At 50.0% G+C, this 22,590-nt stretch overlaps 1 protein-coding gene across 1 annotated transcript in view; it reads right to left on the reverse strand.

Moving 5' to 3' along the window:
• The window catches only part of PTPN14 (protein tyrosine phosphatase non-receptor type 14), a 496,593-nt gene that overhangs the window by 340,660 nt on the left and 133,343 nt on the right, over positions 1 to 22,590 (reverse strand). The window contains exon 2 of the mRNA XM_086927897.1: positions 8,304 to 8,617. Within this exon, the coding sequence (XP_086784023.1) occupies positions 8,304 to 8,480 (177 nt within the window). The 5' untranslated portion in view covers positions 8,481 to 8,617. The remainder of the gene's footprint in view (positions 1 to 8,303; positions 8,618 to 22,590) is intronic.

A 22,590-nucleotide genomic window follows, 5' to 3' on the forward strand; every position in this document is an offset into this window, starting at 1 on the left:
TTATGTATATGGGTGTTCTTTGCGTCCCGGTAAGGGCATTTTATGTTACATAAAAGGTGTTTTACCGCCCACTCTGTTGTTTTCAGGAATTTTACCCGTTTGAGGAACTGCTTCGGTGCGTTACATTCGACCAAAGTCTCGAGGATATTAGCAAAGGTATGTAAGTGCGACGGGCGGGCCTACCCTAGGAGGAGCTCGGCGGGGGGGCAAGTCTTTTCCCTCCTCCGGTCTAGTGATTTGGGGTTTTAGGGGATGATAGCCTACATGGGGTTGAAGGTGTCTGCTGGCTTGACGAAAGTCGTTTGAATACGTTGCTCACGGTTATCTCTTTTGCAGGATACTTTCAAAGGCGGCATGGAGAGTCAGGGGTCCCCCGCTCTTTTCTCACAGACATCCCAGGTTGAGGATTCAGGGCTAGGACCGTCGCAGGACCCTCAGATGAAAGCCCTTTTGGACATGATAAAGACCAACGGGGTGGCGTGGGCGAGTGGACTTTTACTAGCCAACCCCCCTAAAGCACCAGGGCCGGCCCCTGCCCCACAAATAACTGAGATAGAGGTGGCAGAGGACACAGCCACAGGGAGGTCCAAGCGCACGAGGAAGCCAACAGTCAAGGACTTCCCACCGGAGCCCCCCTCTAAGACCAGGGCGGCTGACCCGGTCAGAAACGTGATAGTGCACGCCCCCGCATCCCCCCAGCGGTGGTCCGGGTGTGCCCCCCCTCGCTTGGCGGCCCCTAGTGCGGAATTCGCTACCCGGGCGGATCTGGGTAAGATATCTGACTCGCTGGCGTCTTTTATGACTGAAATAAGAGCCAGTTTGTGCCCGGCCCAGTCACGGTCACCTGTTTCTACGCAATCTGTGATTTCGCCACCGTTAGCAGTGGCCCCTTTGTCTTCTGCCGGGGAGGCAGATGTGGTTCAAGTGTGGGGTGGTGCTCCTTCCCAAGGGGGGGATCATGCGGGTCCCATCAGTGTTTCTTTTGCCCCGGCGGTCAGCTCTTCCCCCAGTCCGGTGACAGGAGCTATTCTTCCACAGGTTTTGCCGCCGGTGCAGAGTGCGCCCCAGGAGGCCCTCTCGCCTGCGGTGGTCGCTGTCCAGCCACTGGCGGGCGCATCCGCTGCTCCTCCATCCTTGCCAATTATCAGTGCTGTGGCTCCACCGTCAGCTGTGGTGTCCATCCCGGCGCCCACAGCCCTCATGACCATGGCTCCCCTTCTGTCAGGCAAATGCTCCTTGGCCTGGCAAGTTCCTCAGGCGGCTAAGGAAGGCATTTGGAGGAGGGAGTTCATAGACATTTTCTCGCTCCTCATGTTGGGGGCGGATGGGGTGGATGTGAGAAGGATGGGGTCAAAGGATGAAGAAAAGAAAGCTCGCTTCCAAACCTGGCCTGAAAAGACAATAAAAAACTGGCGACAGGCATTTGCCATTTTGGCTGCTGTCATAACTGAGCGCTTCCCAGATCAGGCACAGGGTCTTTTCCAATACAATAGCGTCATAATTAACGAAGCGGAAGCAAATTCAGGAATGGGGTGGTACGCGTATGATTGCGAGTTCCGTAAAAAGATGTCTGTCTGCCCCGAGTTGGAATGGGATCAGGTTGAGGTCAGACTGTGGATGGTCCATATGGGCAAAAGTAAAGTAGAGAGTGGTAGCAGTGTGGTCCAGGCTAGGAAGTCGGATAATGATAAACAGTTCTCGCAGAAGAAGGGTAACTTTCGCCAGTCCTTTCGAGGGGGGCGTGGGGGGGGTGGTTATAACAAACAATTCACCAAGAAATACGCTCCTCCCTCCTGTAGAATGTTCAATGCGGGGAACTGCACCTGGGGGAAAGCCTGTAAGTTCTCCCATGTGTGCAGCAGGTGCGGGGGTTCCCACCCCGAGTCGTCCTGTGAAAAGAGATCCCCCGCCCCCAGCGCTGCCAGCAAAGACAAGTAGTATCTCCAGGGACATCCCCCCCCCTTCCCCCTGTACGGAGGTGCCCCAGCAGCCAGACTTTCTCCTCCCTCCCCTTTGCCCACCTTTGTTGCCCGTCTGGGACCCTCCTCATCTTAGGTCCAAAGGCCCATCCCCAATCATTTTGCCTAGGTTGCTTGCCCTCCTTCATAAATACCCCAATGTGAAAGATAGGGATATCCTGTCTCATGGTTTCCTCGAGGGCTTCCAGATCCCCTATCAGGGTCCCAGAGTCAGCCGAGATGCTGAAAACCAAAAATCGGTGAGGGAGCTCCCGGAGGTTGTCGACAAAAAGATCACCAAGGAGGTAGTTTTGGGGAGGGTGGCTGGGCCTTTCCTGTCCCCCCCCCCCTCCCGGACTTTGTCGTCCCCCCTTGGGTGTGGTCCCTAAAAAAGAACCTGGGGCTTTTAGGTTGATACACAACTTGTCCTTCCCAGAAGGGAACTCTGTCAATTCTTGGTTGCCTGAAGAGGCTTGTTCGGTCTCCTACTGTTCTCTTGACATGGCCATAGATTTGGTGAGGAGGGCAGGAGAAGGGGCCTGGTTGGCCAAGGCAGACATAGAGGCGGCTTTCCGCTTGTTACCGGTCCATCCTGACAGTCAGCATCTCTTGGGCTTCAAATGGAAAGGGGGGTACTACTTCGACAAGTGTATGCCCATGGGTTGCGCTGTCTCGTGTGCCTTCTTTGAAGCTTTCAGCACCTTTCTGCAGTGGGCCCTCACAGAGGAATACAATGTGGCTGCGGTGTCCCACTACCTGGATGATTTCCTTTTCATTGGGAGGGAGGGCACGCAGGAGTGCCAGGAGGGCCTGGATTGTTTTGTTGAACTGGCTTGTCGCTTGGGGGTGCCCTTGGCGCCGGGTAAGACCGAGGGCCCTGCTCAGGTGCTGACTTTCCTGGGGATTGAGCTTGACACGGTACAGGGAGTGTCCCGTCTTCCAGCGGAAAAGGTGATGGCCTTGAGGGGTGACATTCAAGCTTTGCTAGGCAGAGACAAAGCGCCTCTGGGGGTCATTCAGAGCCTTTTAGGTAAACTAAACTTTGCGGCGAGAGTGATTCCTGTGGGGCGCGTCTTTGCAAGGCGCCTGGCCAAAGCCACTGCTAAGATTAACAAACAGTACCATTTTGTCAGGTTGACCTCCGGTCTCAAGAAGGATTTGAGGATGTGGGATGTTTTCTTGGCAGAGTTTAATGGGACTGTGAAGTGGAGGTCCCCGTGGGTGGAGAGTCCAGAGTTAAACATGTACACGGACGCCTCGGGCCGCGAGGGCTTTGGGGCCATTTTGGGAGAGCAGTGGTGCGCGCAGGGCTGGCCCAATTCTTGGCGCAAGCGGGGCATTACTTCTAACATTGCTGTCCTGGAACTCTTCCCGATTGTCATTTCCTTACACCTGTGGCCTGAGGTCCTGTCCCACAGAAAGGTCTTGTTCTGGTCAGATAACATGGCAGTGGTGCAGGCGATCAATGGGTTGTCTGCCAGCTGCCCTTTGGTGCTGTCTCTACTCCGGGAACTGGCGAGCAGGTGCCTGTTTTGCAATGTCGAATTTAGAGCCAGACACATTGTAGGGGTCACCAATGTCGCAGCTGACGCTCTCTCTCGTTTTCAGCTGGATCGTTTCCGGGCAGCTTGCCCCCAGGCGAGAGAGGAGATGACCCCCTTTGCATCAAGGCTTTGGCACATCTTGGAGTGGAGCAGCACATGAGGGAGCTAGGAGAAAAATCATTAGCGTTGAGTACACGTAAGCGCTACTCAAGCCACCGTGCTACGTTCTCTAAAGTTATCACTGACCTGGGTTTGCAAACGTTGCCACTAGAGAAGAAAGTTCATGCCTTTATAGTATGGGCCAAGAAGCAGAGGAAATCGCATTCTTGGGTTTGCGGCCACCTAGCGGCCATTGGTCATGAGGCTCGATTGGGTGGGGGGCAAGATCCCACTTCTTCTTTTGCGATTAGGGCGGCCTTGAAGGGTTGGGCGCGGGAGGATCCTAGGGCCCCTGATGACAGGTCTCCCATTGATTTTCCTTCTCTACAGGCCATGTTGCGGATGTTGCAGGCAGTTGTGCACCCCGGGTACGAGGAGGCCCTTTTCGCTGCTGCTTTCGTCCTAGCTTTCTTTGGTGCGTTTAGGAGTAGTGAGCTGGTGGCTCGTTCTAAGTCAGATACTTCTATGCATGCCCTGGGTGTGGAGGATATTTCTTTTGAGGGTGGGTTGTCTATCAAGCTGAGAAGATCCAAAACAGACCAGTCTGGTAAGGGGTCTCTTATTAGACTCTCCCCCCTTGGGGATTTCCGTTACTGCCCCGTGGCAGTGCTGCAAGCCTTCCTAGCATTACGCCCGTTGGGGCCTGGTTACCTCCTGGTACATGCCGATTTCAGCCCCTTAACGAAATACCAAATGGATAAGATCATGTTGGCTTGCCTTGACAGGGCTGGCTTGTTGGTTCTAGGGAAAAAGTTCTCTAGTCACTCCTTCCGCATAGGGGCGGCCACATCGGCCTTTCGCGCTGGGATGTCCCCAGGGCAGGTGCAGTCTGTTGGGCGTTGGGAATCTGCCTGTTATAAGCGTTATGTTAGGCCTTGATCCCCTTTTCAGTTTTGTGTTCATTTTGTTTGCTGTGCTTCGTATATTTGTATAACATGTGAATTTTAATAAACACCCTTGAACATATCGCGTCTTTCTTTGACAGGTGCTCGCGTGTGGGTCTTGGGGCACTCTATGGTCAGCAGATTGGCACGATGGGCGGCCATCAGACAGTGGACTGGTACCTTTTCAGAGATAGAGTGCGTGTGGTTGGGATTCCCGGGCATGCGCTGGCAGAGCCTACTCTTTCGACTGCGGGAGATCCTTGCCCGGGGGGGGGCCTCTTCCCCATCATTTAATAATCCACTTGGGTGGCAATGACATTACCTCTGTGGGGAAGTCCGCTTTACTTCTCAAAATGAAAACAGACCTGGGTATCATTGGCAGCATGTTGCGCGAATGCGAGGTCTGGTGGTCTGAATTAGTGCCGAGGAGACACTGGCGGGGCGCTAAGTCCAGCGAGGCAATCGAGAGAACTAGAAGGCGCATAAATGCGGCCATGAAAAAGTTTACGCAGCGCAGAGGGCTGGGTTTCATTAAACATGACTTGATTCAGGAAAAGGTCAAGGGGTATTTCGAGGAAGATGGTGTTCACCTCACGCCGGTTGGCTTAGACCTTTTTCTGCTGGACTTGAAGGAGGCGCTCATGAGCAGAGGTTGCAGGTAGAATAGGTGACAATGGTGGGGGGCCTGTGCGGCAGCGGTGACCACCGCACAGGCTGTGGCGGAGTTACGGGGCGATCCGGAAGAAGAGAGGTGCAAATGATGTACTTCAGCGGGCACATAGGGGTGCCAGAGCCTAACCTGTAACCTCATGGGAGGTGCAGGAATCCGTGTCGGCGCCCCAGTAGTCCTTCGGGCGGTTGTGGGCCTGTGCAGCCGGGGGTTTGCCTAGTCACGCCCAGCAAATGGGTGTGTCAGTATTTAATTCTATTATGCAGCAGTTGGGTGGTTCGCCACTGTGCTGTTTGGCTCAAACAGGCGGACAGGTGGCGAGAATGCGGCCTGTCCTGGATCGCCCGTAAGCTAACCCACCATCTTTACATATGTTGTATGTAAATAAATCCTGCAGCAATTTTTTACCCAAACTTATAATTGTCTGTGTTTCCTTTGCGGGTTTGGGTATGTGGGGCGGGGGAATGTTATGTCGCCCTGAGTTGACTATGCGCCTGCCCGAGGCCACGCAGTGGCCATCAAGAGGGCGGGCACCTAGTCAAGGAGGGCGGTCCCGCCCCCACTGGTATGTCCGGCACTACCGCCTCACCGGTTGGAGGAGGCGGCCTGCCGAGAATCTCGTCCGGGCGGCGGGGAGGGGCTTCAGGGGTACTTATGCTGCGGTGCCCTTCTCCTAAGCCTCTTTGCCGCCCGGACGCCGTCGCGATCTCGCTGGACACTCTTTTCCCTCCCTTCCTCTTACCCAGAGTGTCAATAGTAGGGGTTGGGGGGTGTTGTAATGTGTTTGTTTTTCGTTGCAGGCGGAGTTACGGGGCGATCCGGAAGAAGAGAGGTGCAAATGATGTACTTCAGCGGGCACATAGGGGTGCCAGAGCCTAACCTGTAACCTCATGGGAGGTGCAGGAATCCGTGTCGGCGCCCCAGTAGTCCTTCGGGCGGTTGTGGGCCTGTGCAGCCGGGGGTTTGCCTAGTCACGCCCAGCAAATGGGTGTGTCAGTATTTAATTCTATTATGCAGCAGTTGGGTGGTTCGCCACTGTGCTGTTTGGCTCAAACAGGCGGACAGGTGGCGAGAATGCGGCCTGTCCTGGATCGCCCGTAAGCTAACCCACCATCTTTACATATGTTGTATGTAAATAAATCCTGCAGCAATTTTTTACCCAAACTTATAATTGTCTGTGTTTCCTTTGCGGGTTTGGGTATGTGGGGCGGGGGAATGTTATGTCGCCCTGAGTTGACTATGTGCCTGGGTCTTTTCTCCACCTGGCTGTACAACACAACTCCGGTTGGAGTGATCGAAGTGTGCACGTCAGTTTGGCCATGCTAACACAGACAGCCAAACCAACATGAGCACTTGCAGTGCCCACCACTCCTCCTCCTCCTGCTGCTGCAGCTGCTGTCCATCACTCAGGATGACCTCACCCCACCCGAAGATGCTCAGTTGGACCGGTTGGAAGCCTGCAGGACGAAAACTAAAATGATAGTAAAATTGTTTTATCATCATTTGATTTTTCATGCTTAAATTTGCAGTCGGGAGACACTCCTCCGCCCTAACAGAGGAGCCGCTGCTGTTGATAACCTAAAATGGCCACGTAAGTGATGGCTCAGGGGAAGGGTGGTGAAGCCTTCCATGAAAAGGGAAAGAGGCTACTTTTTGAACATGTTCTCTTTTCCGCCCAAAATGCCATAAAAGCCACAGCATTAACGAAGCATGCTTGTGCATTTGTTACAATACTAATATGTACATGGGTTGCAGACTATCATTCTAAGATGGCCGCTGTGTGCACAAATACGTATGAATGATTCTGAACATATGGTGATTATTTTGTGGGGGAGGGGTTTACTCAACCATTCCAACATGGCTCATGGTTATGTCGGAATGGTAAACTAAAAATAAACAAGCATTGTTAAAGCCAGGAGGCTTCTGTATATTTTGATGTGGTATGTCAGCCTTTCTTTTCTCATGGTTTTTGCAAACCTTTATTGCTCTGGAAGGAGCAGGGCCCTCGTCAATAAAAAATCGTTAAAACCAAAAACATTTTTGGGCCTCAAAAAGCACATATTGCCATAGGAGGCCCTAACACATAATGGAAGTAAACTACTTTGAATGTGCTTCTTGTGAAAAGAAGAAGCATTTAGTCACTTACAAAGAAGTTAGCCAGTGGCGGATGTGGGCTGACCTGGTGCCCCATTCTGCATGCAGTAGTTGACGTAAACAAATAGAAATGACGCAGTAACCGACCAACAGATGTATATTATACATGTAATCCTATATTAGACACATCATTTCAGTAAAATCAAACGATGTTGGCCATCACTAGATCTAAAAATAAAATGGACGAAGCACTTGACTGTGAAGCACGCTGCCCAATAATACTTGGCAGCTAGGGAAAAAAACTAAAATAAAATGTAAAAAAATAATGCAAGATAGGGTGGGCAGGAGAACACTTCTACGAACAGAAAAGGCAAATTTAGAGAGCAGTGGTAGAATAACCTTCAACTACAAAAGAAAAGTACGAATGTAATTCCATTGTGCGAGTGGACTACTATTTTTGATCAAGTCCTCCACGTTTGCAAAATTGGCTGTGGTACAACTCACAATTCATCTCTATATTTAAAGATAAAGGCTTGAATGTTTGCATGTACAATACCAAAAAAGTGCTTGGCAATTGTGCTGCAAGCCCTTTGCCAACTAAATTGTCAATAGAATTTCTATTGCCTGCTCTGAGTTTTATAAATATCTGTAGAGAAAGAATATGATAAAACGTGGGAACTCACAGGAAAATCTCAGTTATAATAACAGGATGATGACAATTTAACAGTTTGAATTAAACTTCATTCAACCAATCCAAAATCCCCAAAACTTTGTGTAAATATGAAATAAAACTTTGTATTTAAACAAATCTTTACGCTACAGTAAAGAATCTGTGATGGGAAGAATGTATGTAGGCTTGCGCTAATTCCTCCCCTGCACCCATGATCTGGCAACCATCTTCAACAGATTGAACAATAGCAACATCCACATGTTAGACTGCTAAAAGAATGCACACAACAAGATTGCAATAATCCCTCTCAGCGGCCATCCTTACCTCACGTAGCTCCAACCTCTGGGCCACAGCCTCCAGGCACTCCTGCCCTGTACTCTCCAGCAACAGAGTCCACTCGATGCTGCTGTTGTCCAGCAACCGGATCCGGGTCACAAAGCAGTTTTTGTTGAGGACATTGTAGCGCTTAGCCCTTCGGAATTTTGGCAATTTTAGAGGCATGGTTGCAGGACCTTAGGAGCTTCCCAAGTCACTCCTTGGTCTTCCTCCAGAGGTGCTTAGGGCTGATCACGACTCCAGCTTCTTCATTCCTAATAAGGGGGGAATTGTCCATGTCTTTTTCAAGATCATCTTACTTCCTGTAAATTGCAAATGAAAAGAATGGTTAGTAAACTTTGGACTAACATGCGGGATCCCTACCAGGTCTTTGAAGCATAGTTTAAGACACAAGCTTTCAGATTCTCTTTTATATTTCTATCACTCAATATATTGCTTAAAAGGCTCTATGTACAATGCACTGTTGCGGTATTCTTAGCTAGCACCTTTTCAAGTATACTAAATTAATAAATTAAAAGTCTAATACGAGTTCCTTTTGTATAAATGAAATTAAACATACATATATTCACGAATAAAACTTAAAGAGGCACTGATCAGTAATTTTGATTTTTACTTCAATATTCAAAGTATTTAAAACATTTAAAAAGTACTATCCACTCAAACTGTCTAGTCAGGATCAAGTGGGAAAGCCAGCTATTTGGAAAAAAAACACATCATTTAAAACAAAATGACATACGAACGTTAAAAAGCAAAAGTATTTCTGTACCATTGCATTTGAGGAAATGCACCACTATGCAGATAAAACAAAAAAAATAACAAGTAATAGAAAATAATTTGTTGTTCTACTCGAAGCAAAGGTGGGGCCCACCCAATTGAGTCTAAGGTTGTTCTACTCGAAGCAAAGGTGGGGCCCACCCAATTGAGTCTAAGGTGTGAGACAAAACGATTTCATGATGAGATGTTATCCAATAGTTAAAAATGCAACAACAAAAAAAGACTCCACGAGTGAAACTATGCACAATTTAAAACACACAAATATGTTAAGAGGCTAACATTTGGTATCCCAAAGACACATCTAATCACTCCTCACATTTACTAGAAACAGCTGAATCCACTGAACCTTCCGTTATTTCAAATGAATCAAATTTAATATGTAAGCAGCACATTTTGCTCATGTAATTGCTGGATAGCTCGCTGAATCCATTTGATGCTTGATTTGACTAATCCATGTTTTGACCACGGATGGGTGCACATACATCCGTAATTACATCTAAATTCAAATCAGATCTCTTTGCTACCACATTGACAATATACAGGACTGAATGTCAATAACAAAGAAATATATGTCATATGGTGCTGTGTGTCCCTGAAAGCATTTGAGGGTTTCCCGTGACAGTGTCAGATGGTTCCATTACATGGTTTTTGAAAACCTTAGGCTGACAAATTATAAATAAAAACTTCATTAACAACCAACTTTGTTTACAGCCTGGTTCCGTTGGTGTCAGGAACCACATTCTCTCTACATGCTGTGAAACACCTTAATAACATTGAAAACATTATCAATCAGTACAGTACCTGCAAAACAAAAGCAGCTCACCTTAGCATCAGAATTTTAAAAAAAACACATAGCATCCTTCACATCTTCCAGACGCCTGCCGCACCAAATTCCAGACTATGACTGGCGCACGAGGCTTACGGAGGCCTACCATTCTGTTGCCTCAAAGTCATATCATCTTATAAATGTTAAAGATAAAAGGCCTTCGGAGCGTAAAAACGCTGCCTTTTCGGGCCCAAGTTTTGCACCCCAATTCACAAAATCCATATTTGTGAAGCTTTATGTTCGGAGTGTGTTCTTACAAATTAGGTGGATTCTGCCACTCTATTGTGGTATTTATGGGAGGGTGGCGGGTCTGCAGGTTTTCCAGGGCGGGATGTGCTGCAAAATGAGGTTAAAACCCACATAACTCTTTCGGGGACAGACTTCCTGCAGTTAGTTTGACGAGACGCAAAGAAACACAACAGAGTATTCAAGGACAAGACTGCTTTCTATTCTAACTCCAGTTCATGAACATTGGGGAAAGTGTAACATAGGGCTAGAAGCCCAAAACCACAGGCACGTCAGTGCACGTGCGTGAAATGCGTTCACGTGCACAGTGTAGGTAGCAGGGTGTCGACAGAGAGGGGGTTTCAACACAAACCTGTCCTTCCGACCGACACGGCGTCTTGGTTCTCAAGGGATCAACAAGTCAATTTTCCGTAGGACAGTATGAACGGAGCGAAGGGCAGTGTTTGCTACATCTACCCTTCCCGAGACCTAGGTTAATGCTGTTCTCTCCACCCCCAAAAAACATACTTTCTCCTCCAGACTAACCGTGCTGCAGCCGTTAGCGCGTTCTAAGTCGCCAGAGCTCGGCAGAGCAGACACAATCACGCGTTTCCATCGCCTCGTGTTGCGTGAACACTTGACCTACATCTGGGAACACGTTTTAGCCAAGCTCCGTGAACCTGGGAGGGTTCTTTTAAAGCCTCTGCTTCCACGCTGGGAGCGTCCCTCTGACCTCACCTGCTGTTCAGACTAGCGCAGGTACAGCGTGTTTACCCAAGGTGGAAGAGATAAGCACGGCAGTCTGAGCTTAAAAATATTCGAGGCTCTCATGCAAAACAATATCGTTCTGTAAACCAGGATTTGCATCAACGTCCACAAAGGGCTACGATTTTACGCTATTAAGGGACTGACAGGAGCGAATAATGGAACGGATGTGTAATTAAGTCTCTAGCACTTCCATTTGCATAATTAAAGGGTGAGGTAGCACCAACACATTCCAACTTCAAAAGGGGAACATTTCCACGGGGATTTGTTTTAAGGTTACAGAAAACACTGAAACAACCACGAAGGGCCCTGGGATGGGTAGCCGGAGCTGTGCAGGGTGGTAGATTTTCGGCATTGCCACACTGCTCGTGTCCTGCCCACGCCCCACACAGGGCACACGGGTGGGTGAGGGAGAGCTGCCCACGCTCCACGCCTGGGCATAAGGCTGGGTAGGGAGCGCTGCCCACACCTGGGCACATGGCTGGGGAGGGAGCGCTGCCCACACCCGGGCAAATGGCTGGGTAGGGAGCACTGCCCACACCTGGGCATAAGGCTGGGTAGGGAGCGCTGCCCACACCTGGGCACATGGCTGAGTAGGGAGCTCTGCCCAGACCTCACACCTCGGCACACAGCTGGGTAGGGAGCACTGCTCACACCTGGGCACATGGCTGGGTAGGGAGCGCTGCCCACACCTGGGCACATGGCTGAGTAGGGAGCTCTGCCCAGACCTCACACCTGGGTACATGGCTGGGTAGAGAGCACTGCTCACACCTGGGCACAAGGCTGGGTAGAGAGCACTGCCCACACCTGGGCACAAGGCTGGGTAGAGAGCACTGCCCACACCTGGGCACAAGGCTGGGTAGAGAGCACTGCCCACACCCCACACCTCGGCACATAGCTGGGTAGAGAGCACTGCTCACACCTGGGCACAAGGCTGGGTAGAGAGCACTGCTCACACCTGGGCACATGGCTGGGTAGAGATCACTGCTCACACCTGGGCACAAGGCTGGGTAGAGAACACTGCTCACACCTGGGCACATGGCTGGACACACCTGGGCACATGGCTGGAGAGGGAGCACTGCTCACACCTGGGCACATGGCTGGAGAGGGAGCACTGCTCACACCTGGGCACATGGCTGGGGAGGGAGCACTGCTCACACCTGGGCACAAGGCTGGGGAGGGAGCAATGCTCACACCTGGGCACATGGCTGGGGAGGGAGCACTGCTCACACCTGGGCACATGGCTGGGGAGGGAGCACTGCCCACACCTGGGCACATGGCTGGGGAGGGAGCACTGCTCACACCTGGGCACATGGCTGGGGAGGGAGCACTGCTCACACCTGGGCACAAGGCTGGGGAGGGAGCACTGCTCACACCTGGGCACAAGGCTGGGTAGAGAGCACTGCTCACACATGGGCACAAGGCTGGGTAGAGAGCACTGCTCACACCTGGGCACATGGCTGGGGAGGGAGCACTGCTCACACCTGGGCACATGGCTGGGGAGGGAGCACTGCCCACACCTGGGCACATGGCTGGGTAGAGAGCACTGCTCACACCTGGGCACGCACTGCTCACACCTGGGCACATGGCTGGGGAGGGAGCACTGCTCATACCTGGGAACATGGCAGGGGAGGGAGCACTGCCCTGGTGCCAGGGCTGGAATGCTGGAAAGAGTTCAGGGAAAGCCGGTGAGCACACGACTGACACAGCCAAGGCGAGGCCTTTCTCACCAACAAAGGCCATCTAATAAAGTACCTCTTAATATACAGTTAACGTGCTAACTTACATTTTCAGAACATTTTACACAAGAGTTAGTGCACAATAAGGATGAAGTCCTCATTTTCTGAAATTTGGGTAGAAGCTATTTGTTAAGTCACTAAAAAACAATATACAATGTGTTTAATTGTGTGGGAGCTAATCCTGTGCTATTCTTAGCGAGAGCAGGTTTGGAATTCCAGGGACAAGCATCGACAGAGCACGCCATTTGAGGTTTTGGTGCAATGAAAGGGCTTTATTGAGTACCAGCAACACACACAACAGACGCAAGTAGTGCATGCTTCACACACACAGAACAAACAGCACGAGGCCTAACCGTACACACTCCCCTCACCCACACGCGCAGCCGCAGTGCTAACCTCCTGTACAGTCAGAGCAGCTACAGCAGGCGCAGCAGCGTTCAATCCTGCCTCACCGGAGCAGATACTGCACAGGCAGCAGAGCAGTGTAAGCTTCCCTTCTTTCCCCGCCACAGTAGATGCAGCAGTACAATTCCCTTCATGAAAACAGAGCAAGTAATGCACAAGCAGAAGCAATGCAGGGTTCCCTCACGCACAGAGGGGTGCAGCTGTAGTAGTTAAAGCTTCCCTTACATACACCGCAGGTACACTATAGGTAACATTCTCTCACAGCAGATCAGGAAAAGCATAAGTCCAAGACTCTATTACACAAAGCACCAGTACAGTCAAGGACGTTTTTAGGTTTCGGCCTAGCGATACACTGCGCAGCAGTGTTTGTGCAGCCAAAATGTAATGATTTGGAGTATGGGGCTTAAACCCGCCCCTCTTCTCCATTGGCTGGCTTCCTAAACGGAGGCCAGCCATTGGAGCAGAGGGGCGTCACTCCATTTCAGCCCCGTCCTTTTCGGATTCGGGGGCGTGTTTTTTCGTTTCTTTGGCTGTCACTCAACTAAACACGCCCCGATTCCAAAAATGTCGGCGCTGTGCTGCTGGATGTGGTCTGTCTGGTACTGGGTGAGTATGCCTCCGCTGAAACTATACGAGTGATTGTAAGATTACTATCAGCCCTTTTAATTCATACGTCCTGTTTATGAATCGAACGCGCTTTTTGTCTCATGTGCTAAATGCACCTATTATAATATGAATTATTTTTCACATTGCATTAAATTAAGTGAGAAAGCAAGAGAGGCCGGCCTGGGTGAGGATGTGCAACAGCTGAAAGTTGGCTCTTACCCGGAGGAGTCAGGAATGATGTCTTCAAGGCATTGTCCATGGTTGCCTTTGAGCCAATACTTGCTGATTCCCGAGTCACAGCGCTTAGACGCTGCATTCCCGAAGACGCCGTAGGGCTTAGTGATGCGTACTGTTTAAAGTGTTGGAGCTGGGCAGACTCCAGAGCACAAAGTGCCTCGCAATTTACGCTTCCCTCCATGTCCATGGCCCCTGCTTACACGCTGACCCGCTATCGGTCTGGCATTGAGAAAAGGGGAACGCCTGTGTCTGGTCCCGGTGTCCGCTTGTTGCCAGCCCTGCAGCCAGGGAAGCCCTCTTGCTTCTGTGGCATCTCCAGGGCTCAGTTGCCAGGGCCACCGCGTCCTCTCACGGTCGGTAGGTGACGGGAACTATTTCCCCGCCTACTTTACGCCTGCCGCCATATTTGCTGCTGATTGGCTGCGAACCACGTGTGCTTTGGCTTTAAACACAGGCCATGCTGTTCGAAGGTGAAAACAATAATCTTGGTACTGATGTCTCTGCTGTTATAAGTGCACAAAAACGAGACGCTGTCACAGTAAGTGCTATTCAGACACATTTTTGGGCAGGAATGCAATCGAGAAAAACCTTCCTCTGTCATGCAAAGGTGGCAGATTACTTTAGCAGATTAGATGCAGGCAGCGATTAATTTGTTTGAATATATATATATACGTGCTGCGGTGCAAAGTTTTTCTCAAATAACCTACCATCGGTTCTACTAAATGTCCAGATTGCCAAACACAAAGTCTGCCTGCTCCTGGGTCCACTCATCATTTTTTCCCACCACCGAAGTCTTCCTGTGCCTTTCCATCACTCTTGCAGATTCATTTTCAGTGAGTGAAAGCGGGTGGGAAATGGGAATAAGTGTAAGTGAATGAGAGTAAGTGTTAGTAAGCGAGAAGGAGAGAGTGAGAGCGAGACTCAGACAATGAGTCAGTGTAAGTGAGTTACAATGAGCTGCAATGAGTCTGAGTGAATATGTGAATGAGTGAGTAAAAGTAGGTAAGCATGAGTAAGTGTAAAGGGGCATAACCCAAGCCCCTGAAGTCACTGCGGTGTGGATGACCGTAACCCTTTTGGGGCCACCAGTCCTTTATTGGAGCCACTTTCAGCACAAGGCCTATGAATACCTGTGAATTACTGGAGACTCAGGGGCCTCTGATCACATTCTGCAGGGCGCCCCGCCTGATTGGTATTTTGCTGCTTCTGTCACTGCTTCCAGATATATTATACAAGTAACATCATATTTACAACAAGCCAGGACTGTTGGCTAGAACGCACAGAGAGGACCCGGCCCACTTAAAAGCCCCAAATGCCGGCATAGGCGCTGTGCTCTCAGCTATGCCGCGTCGAGCGCTGTTCATCTAAGGCTCGCCCTCTGAACCGTGACTTTTCTAAAGCCCCGTGCTCCCTTCTGCGCTGCGGGCATGCTCTGCAGCTCGCCTCGGTCTCATACAGATGCTGAATGCTGCCCGATCTCTGCACTCTGCATGTGGCTATATGTTGAGATTTTACACCCCTGTGTGTGTAACACTAATGCCCCGATCCCCACCGCGGTGCCCTACCAGGAGGTTCAATGCTCCCTGGTGTGTTGCACAGATGCCAGGAGCTCCGTGGTGCACAGCAAGAGGGCGCAGTGTGTTCCCGGTGTGTTTGCACAGATGCCATGATTTCTCTAGGTGTGCTACGAGGGTGCTGTTTGTGTTACTGAACTACGACGAGTATGTTTGAAATTACATCAAAGGCAGGGAAGGGTGGCACTGCTGCAGAAGTGAGATTTATTTTTTCACAGTGGGTGAGGGCAAACCTGGAGAGCCCGGTATGGAGCGGTGAGCATCTCAGCACCTGCTTTTTAGAATGCACCGAAAGGACCCGGCCCACTTAAAAGCCCTGAATGCCGCCATAGGCGCTGTGCTCTCAGCTACGCCGTGTAGAGCTGTGTTAATCTAAGGCTCGCCCTCTGAACCGTGGCTTTTCTAAGGCCTGTGCTCCCTTCTGCGCTGCGGACATGCTCTGCAGCTCGCCTCGGTCTCATACAGAGGCTGAAAGCTGCCCGATCTCTGCACTCTGCATGTGGGTATATGTTGAGATTTTACTCCCCTGTGTGTGTGTAACACTAATGCCCCGATCACCACCGCAGTGCCCTACCAGGAGGTTCTATGCTCCCTGGTGTGTTGCACAGATACCAGGAGCTCTGTGGTGCACTGCAAGAGGGCTCAGTGTGTTCCCGGTGTGTTTGCACAGATGCCGTGATTTCTCTAGGTGTGCTGCGAGGGTGCTGTGTGTGTTACTGATTTATTGCCCCAATGCCCTGGTCGCCCCTCCCTCCCCAGCTCCTGTGTCCCAATCTCACTGGCGCGCTTGCAAGGGTGCTCTGTCTTCCAGGTGTGATGCACAAATATACCCGAATCTCACTAGTGCGCTGCGAGGGGTCTCTGGGCTTCCTCGTGTGTTGCACGAATAGCCCGCACTGAGCTCACCAGTGCGTTGCGAGGAAGCTCTGTACCTCCTAGTGTGTTGCGCAGATGCCCGCACTGATCTCACCAGTGCGTTGCGAGGAGGCTCTGTACCTCCTGGTGTGCTGCTCGGATGCCCGCACTGATCTCACCAGTGCGTTGCCTCTGCCATTTTTCTTGTTCTTACCTTCTGTCCCCTGATTGTGCCGTTTTACTTGGCTCTGCCCCCCTAATTGAGCCTTTTTTTCTTGCCTCTTGCCCCTTGATTGTGCCGTTTTTCTTGCCTTCTGCCCCCCTGATTATGCCATTTTTTCTTGCCTTCTGCTCCCCCGATTGTGCCGTTTTTCTTGCCTTCTGCTCCCCCGATTGTGCCGTTTTTCTTGCCTTCTGCTCCCCCGATTGTGCCGTTTTTCTTGCCTTCTGCTCCCCCGATTGTGCCGTTTTTCTTGCCTTCTGCTCCCCCGATTGTGCCGTTTTTCTTGCCTCGGCCCCCCTGATTGTGCCGTTTTTCTTGACGAGTGTGTGTGTGTTGGGCTCTGTGTGTGTGTGTTGGGCTCTGTGTGTGTGTGTTGGGCTCTGTGTGTGTGTGTTGGGCTCTGTGTGTGTGTGTTGGGCTCTGTGTGTGTGTGTGTGTGTGTGTTGGGCTCTGTGTGTGTGTGTTGGGCTCTGTGTGTGTGTGTTGGGCTCTGTGTGTGTGTGTGTTGGGCTCTGTGTGTGTGTGTGTTGGGCTCTGTGTGTGTGTGTGTGTGTGTTGGGCTCTGTGTGTGTGTGTGTTGGGCTCTGTGTGTGTGTGTGTTGGGCTCTGTGTGTGTGTGTGTGTGTTAGGCTCTGTGTGTGTGTGTGTGTGTTGGGCTCTGTGTGTGTGTGTGTGTTGGGCTCTGTGTGTGTGTGTGTGTGTTGGGCTCTGTGTGTGTGTGTGTCTTGGGCTCTGTGTGTGTGTGTGTTGGGCTCTGTGTGTGTGTGTGTTGGGCTCTGTGTGTGTGTGTGTTGGGCTCTGTGTGTGTGTGTGTTGGGCTCTGTGTGTGTGTGTGTGTGTGTTGGGCTCTGTGTGTGTGTGTGTGTGTTGGGCTCTGTGTGTGTGTGTGTTGGGCTCTGTGTGTGTGTGTGTTGGGCTCTGTGTGTGTGTGTGTTGGGCTCTGTGTGTGTGTGTGTTGGGCTCTGTGTGTGTGTGTGTTGGGCTCGGTGTGTGTGTTGGGCTCGGTGTGTGTGTTGGGCTCGGTGTGTGTGTTGGGATCGGTGTGTGTGTTGGGCTCGGTGTGTGTGTTGGGCTCGGTGTGTGTGTTGGGCTCGGTGTGTGTGTTGGGCTCGGTGTGTGTGTTGGGCTCTGTGCGTGTGTGTTGGGCTCTGTGCGTGTGTGTTGGGCTCTGTGCGTGTGTGTTGGGCTCTGTGCGTGTGTGTTGGGCTCTGTGCGTGTGTGTTGGGCTCTGTGCGTGTGTGTTGGGCTCTGTGCGTGTGTGTTGGGCTCTGTGCGTGTGTGTTGGGCTCTGTGCGTGTGTGTTGGGCTCTGTGCGTGTGTGTTGGGCTCTGCGAGTGTGTTGGGCTCTGCGTGTGTGTTGGGCTCTGCGTGTGTGTTGGGCTCTGTGTGTGCGTTGGGCTCTGTGTGTGTGTTGGGCTCTGTGTGTGTGTTGGGCTCTGTGTGTGTGTTGGGCTCTGTGTGTGTGTTGGGCTCTGTGTGTGTTGGGGTCTGTGTGTGTTGGGGTCTGTCTGTGTCTAGCTTTTTTTGGAGGTGGCTCTCTGTGGGTGGCTATGTGTGTGTGTGGGTGGCTCTGTGTGTGTGGGGGTGGCTGTGTGTGTGTGTGTGTGTGGGTGGCTGTGTGTGGGTGGGTCTGTATGTGTGTGTGGGTGGCTTTGTGTGTGTGGCTCAATGTGGGTGCAAATGCAATAGGTCTCGCATTTACGAGCCATTAACACCATCCCTGCTGATGATATCCTTCTCCTGTGCTGGGCCATAATAAAAACGGGTGTGGTCATGAAGAGCTCAGCTCGTCAAGAGCACACGAGAGGTATACCTCATGACGAGCTGAGCTCGTCATGAGCATCAAGGGGTTAAGCTATTGGCATTGTAAATGACAATGCCATTTATTTAGGTTTTAAAAACAAAAACCTAAATAAAAATAATGTCATGAGCAATGCCAATAGCTCTAACTTTATCAATGCCGAAACCATTGCATTGTAAATGCTTGTTTAGTATAGGCGAACTGGGTCAACGCCCAGGGCGCTGAACTTCAGAGGGGCGCACGATGCGGTCTCCATACAGACCATGCAGCAGTTCTCTCTATTCTGCTCAAACGATTCATCTCACAGTGCAATTAATCATTCTATGTTTTTCTTGCACAGGCTGCAGGCCCCCTCCTCCCTTTAACATGTTCTCTGCCTCCCATTGCCTTCACCCCCTACTCCTTGGCCCCTAACCTACATTAGCGCTGGCAGGAATAAGCCAAGCTGTGGGTGGTTCAGGTGAGGGAGGGGTAGCTTGTGTAACCACCAGGGCGTGAGCAATGATTACAACAAGCTCCGCAGTTGTCACTTTTTAATTAGCAGCAGTGAAAAACATGAGGTCTGAGGAAGAGGAGGTGGACAAGACAGCCCCACTGTAAGAGCTACTGAGGCCGACCGGGAGCAAACTTCAGAATCAGCTTCGAACTAGCTGTGCTTCTTTCTAAGGGGTGATTACACTGCTGAATTCTCCCGTGGCGAGAGCAACATTATAAACCCTGGCTTTCTGGATTGGTTATCATTTTAACCAGGACCCTCGCAATAGATTTGAGACATAGTACGAAGTTACACTGCAGGGACATTCAAACCGATCGTGGGTGGTTTAACCCGACATTTCGAGTCAAAGACGGATTAGAGTATGAAAGGTGTCATTCTCCTACTTTAAATAGGTGACCCTAATAATTTGTTTAACAAATGCAGAGAGTCTATAAATTTGTCTTGAAAAAGATGGACATATAAATTCACCCATCGAAACGCGTCGACGCCTAATTTTAGTACACAATCCGTCAACACAGGCATGGCTTAAGAATACCAATTACAAACTACTGTGCTTCATGCTTCAGATATCGTTATATGACGAATGTGTACATTCTAAAGACACATTGTATTTATCTGTTATCTTTACTCTCTTTTTAATGTGTGTTGTATAACACTTTTTAAACAAAGTTTGTTTCATTATCTATGAGATATAATGTACATGGACTGTGTGGTCCTTTTTTTTACTGATAGTAATACTTCATGATCAATAAATGAATATGTAATTTTTTTATTTTTGTGTTTAGCCTTATTCATAGCTTCATATGGTTCAATCTTCTGTTTGGTGGATAAGTGAGTTGGATAAGTGTAATATCTGGTCTATATTTGGTATGCTGACTGTATGACGGTTAGATTGCATTGGTCTACCCAAAGGGATTTAATCTTTTTTCACTGTATAGTGTCCTATTCCTTTGGGTTAAAGGGGCTCGTCTTTCTTCACTAGGTACAAGACAGCAGTCAGGCCCAGCCAGGCAGTGAAGGTCTCAGTCTGCAGCAACTCAACTCTGACTGCTAGTTCTTGTTTTCTAAATCAAAATAATATTTGGAAGTACAAAATTAGGGTCTCGTGTCTAGTTATGAAGAAATGGGGTGTGTTATATGGTGTGGTTGCACGACCTTATTGTGTAATACACACTCCAGCCCTTGTTGACCCTTTCGTTTCATTTGTCAAACCTATAACTCAACCCTGCGTAGCTGTAGCTCTGAGCAGCAAGGCTTACACAAAGGAACAAGTCTAAAGCATTTAAATTGCGCCAAAACAGAAGAAGAAATCAACAAGATACCAAAGAAATCCAACACTAAGTTAAAAAAAATAGACTGTATTGTTATGTATTTTTAGACACCACAATGAAGAGGATTCTGAAGATATAGAATTTAAAAGATATAAAAAATTAAAGCATTTCACTAAACCATGAACAAGCATAGGCAAATTCAACAAATCTGACACAGAACATTTTTCAGAAAAAAACTTGCTTAGAGTCAATTTAAGTGACCAACTCCAGTACGGAGCCAGACAGGGGGACCAGCAAGGTCCTCAGAAACAGTTACTTCAGCCAGCAGAGCAGTCTTCAGTCCGTTTCAAAGACTTTATGTGTTGCAGGGCTTTTATATCCAGGTGGTCTGATGAAAGGGAATGAAGATGCTCAAAGAATGCTGTGTATGCAATGCAGCCAACGGGAGTCTTTCTACATGCGACTACTCCTCGGTCCACAAGAGGGATGAGATAGTCCTGGTGAGCAGGTTGACGTCCCTCAAAGTCCTCTGGATTCTGGAAGAAGCCAGTCGCTACTAGGCTACTGGTCGCCCAGTATCATGGTCAGGGCCAGTTCTTCCTTAGTTTATAACCTGTCTTCTGAGGGTCCCAACTGCACTCCAACAACACTCCTGGGTTCAAGTGAACTTGGATGCAACTTTGTGCATAGGGTCCTGGACCCTTGTGCTGCACAGCAGCTGTTGGTGGCGCACTGAAGACTTTGAGCTACCATCTTGCCCCAGCAGGCTTCTTCAGCTGTTGTGTCCTGTGCTGTAAACAGGAGGCCAGTCAGCTGGCCTTGGGAGCCTCTTGGTGCTGGCTTATCTTTGGGGACTACTTCTCTTTGAGCACGACATGGCAGGTACTCTCCCTCTACTTTGCCAGCCACCAGGTGTAGCAGGTGCATTCCGCGATGGTGAAACCTCTTTTTGCCAGTTCTACAGTGTTTCAAGCAAGCCGGGCCGAAGACGGCTGAAATGCCAGAAACCGGTCCCCGGTAGCTTGTTTCCTTTCTGGTAAAGAATTGGCTTGGTAGTTTAGTCTGCCCTGTCCCCATGATGCACTGGGCCAGGGACAGACTGATTTGCATATAGCCAGGTTCTGAGCTGGGATGGTGCAGTGAGATAAATAACGGTGATGGATCAAGCCCTGATCTTTGGACTGGGTAAGAGTGGTCTGCTTAATTCAGACACTCTGTTCATCACCACCCCCTTTTCTGAATCGTTTTTGGCCACTATAGGTGTGGCAGGGAATACTCAGTCATGAGTCCCTTTCTCACTGCACCATCAGGATTCAAGCAAGCCGGGCCGAAGACGGCTGAAATGCCAGAAACCGGTCCCCGGTAGCTTGTTTCCTTTCTGGTAAAGAATTGGCTTGGTAGTTTAGTCTGCCCTGTTCCCATGATGCACTGGGCCAGGGACAGACTGATTTGCATATAGCCAGGTTCTGAGCTGGGATGGTGCAGTGAGATAAATAACGGTGATGGATCAAGCCCTGATCTTTGGACTGGGTAAGAGTGGTCTGCTTAATTCAGACACTCTGTTCATCACCACCCCCTTTTCTGAATCGTTTTTGGCCACTATAGGTGTGGCAGGGAATACTCAGTCATGAGTCCCTTTCTCACTGCACCATCAGGATTCAAGCAAGCCGGGCCGAAGACGGCTGAAATGCCAGAAACCGGTCCCCGGTAGCTTGTTTCCTTTCTGGTAAAGAATTGGCTTGGTAGTTTAGTCTGCCCTGTTCCCATGATGCACTGGGCCAGGGACAGACTGATTTGCATATAGCCAGGTTCTGAGCTGGGATGGTGCAGTGAGATAAATAACGGTGATGGATCAAGCCCTGATCTTTGGACTGGGTAAGAGTGGTCTGCTTAATTCAGACACTCTGTTCATCACCACCCCCTTTTCTGAATAGTTCTACAGTGTAGCATTGCAGTCCTTCTTCCAGTCCATAAAAATCCGAGTTTGGGGTGCCAAGGGTGGCCTGCTTATGCTCAAAAAATACCCTCAATGCAGGATGTAGTTGGTAGCCAGCGGGCTTCCAGGTACCCTCCCAAACTGATGACCACTTCCTGCAAATTGTTTTTGTTCATCTTTTATATCAAGTTACAGGCTACAGCTAGGACAAGATACAGATTGCAGACTGCGAAAGCTGCCATTTCGCCCTTCAAATCTCCCCAACACACTCCATCTCAGGACTGTTGATTTATCGCCCTCCGGGGACAACAGGAAATTTCCTCAACGCCCTCATTGACATGGTATCACAATCAGCCTCCTCTGCCTCGAACTTCCTCCTCGTGGGCAATCTCAACCTTCACCTTAACGACCCCACCGATCCCTTAGCTTTGGATCTCCTGCAGGACCTTAGGTCATTTAACATCCGACTTGTCAACAACGAACCCACCCACGACAAAGGACACCTTCTGGACCCCGTCCTGACCAATATTGGGGATATCACC

This window comes from Lissotriton vulgaris, chromosome 6 (assembly GCF_964263255.1).
Source record: "Lissotriton vulgaris chromosome 6, aLisVul1.2, whole genome shotgun sequence".
In the NCBI taxonomy this organism is placed as follows: Eukaryota; Metazoa; Chordata; class Amphibia; order Caudata; family Salamandridae; genus Lissotriton; species Lissotriton vulgaris.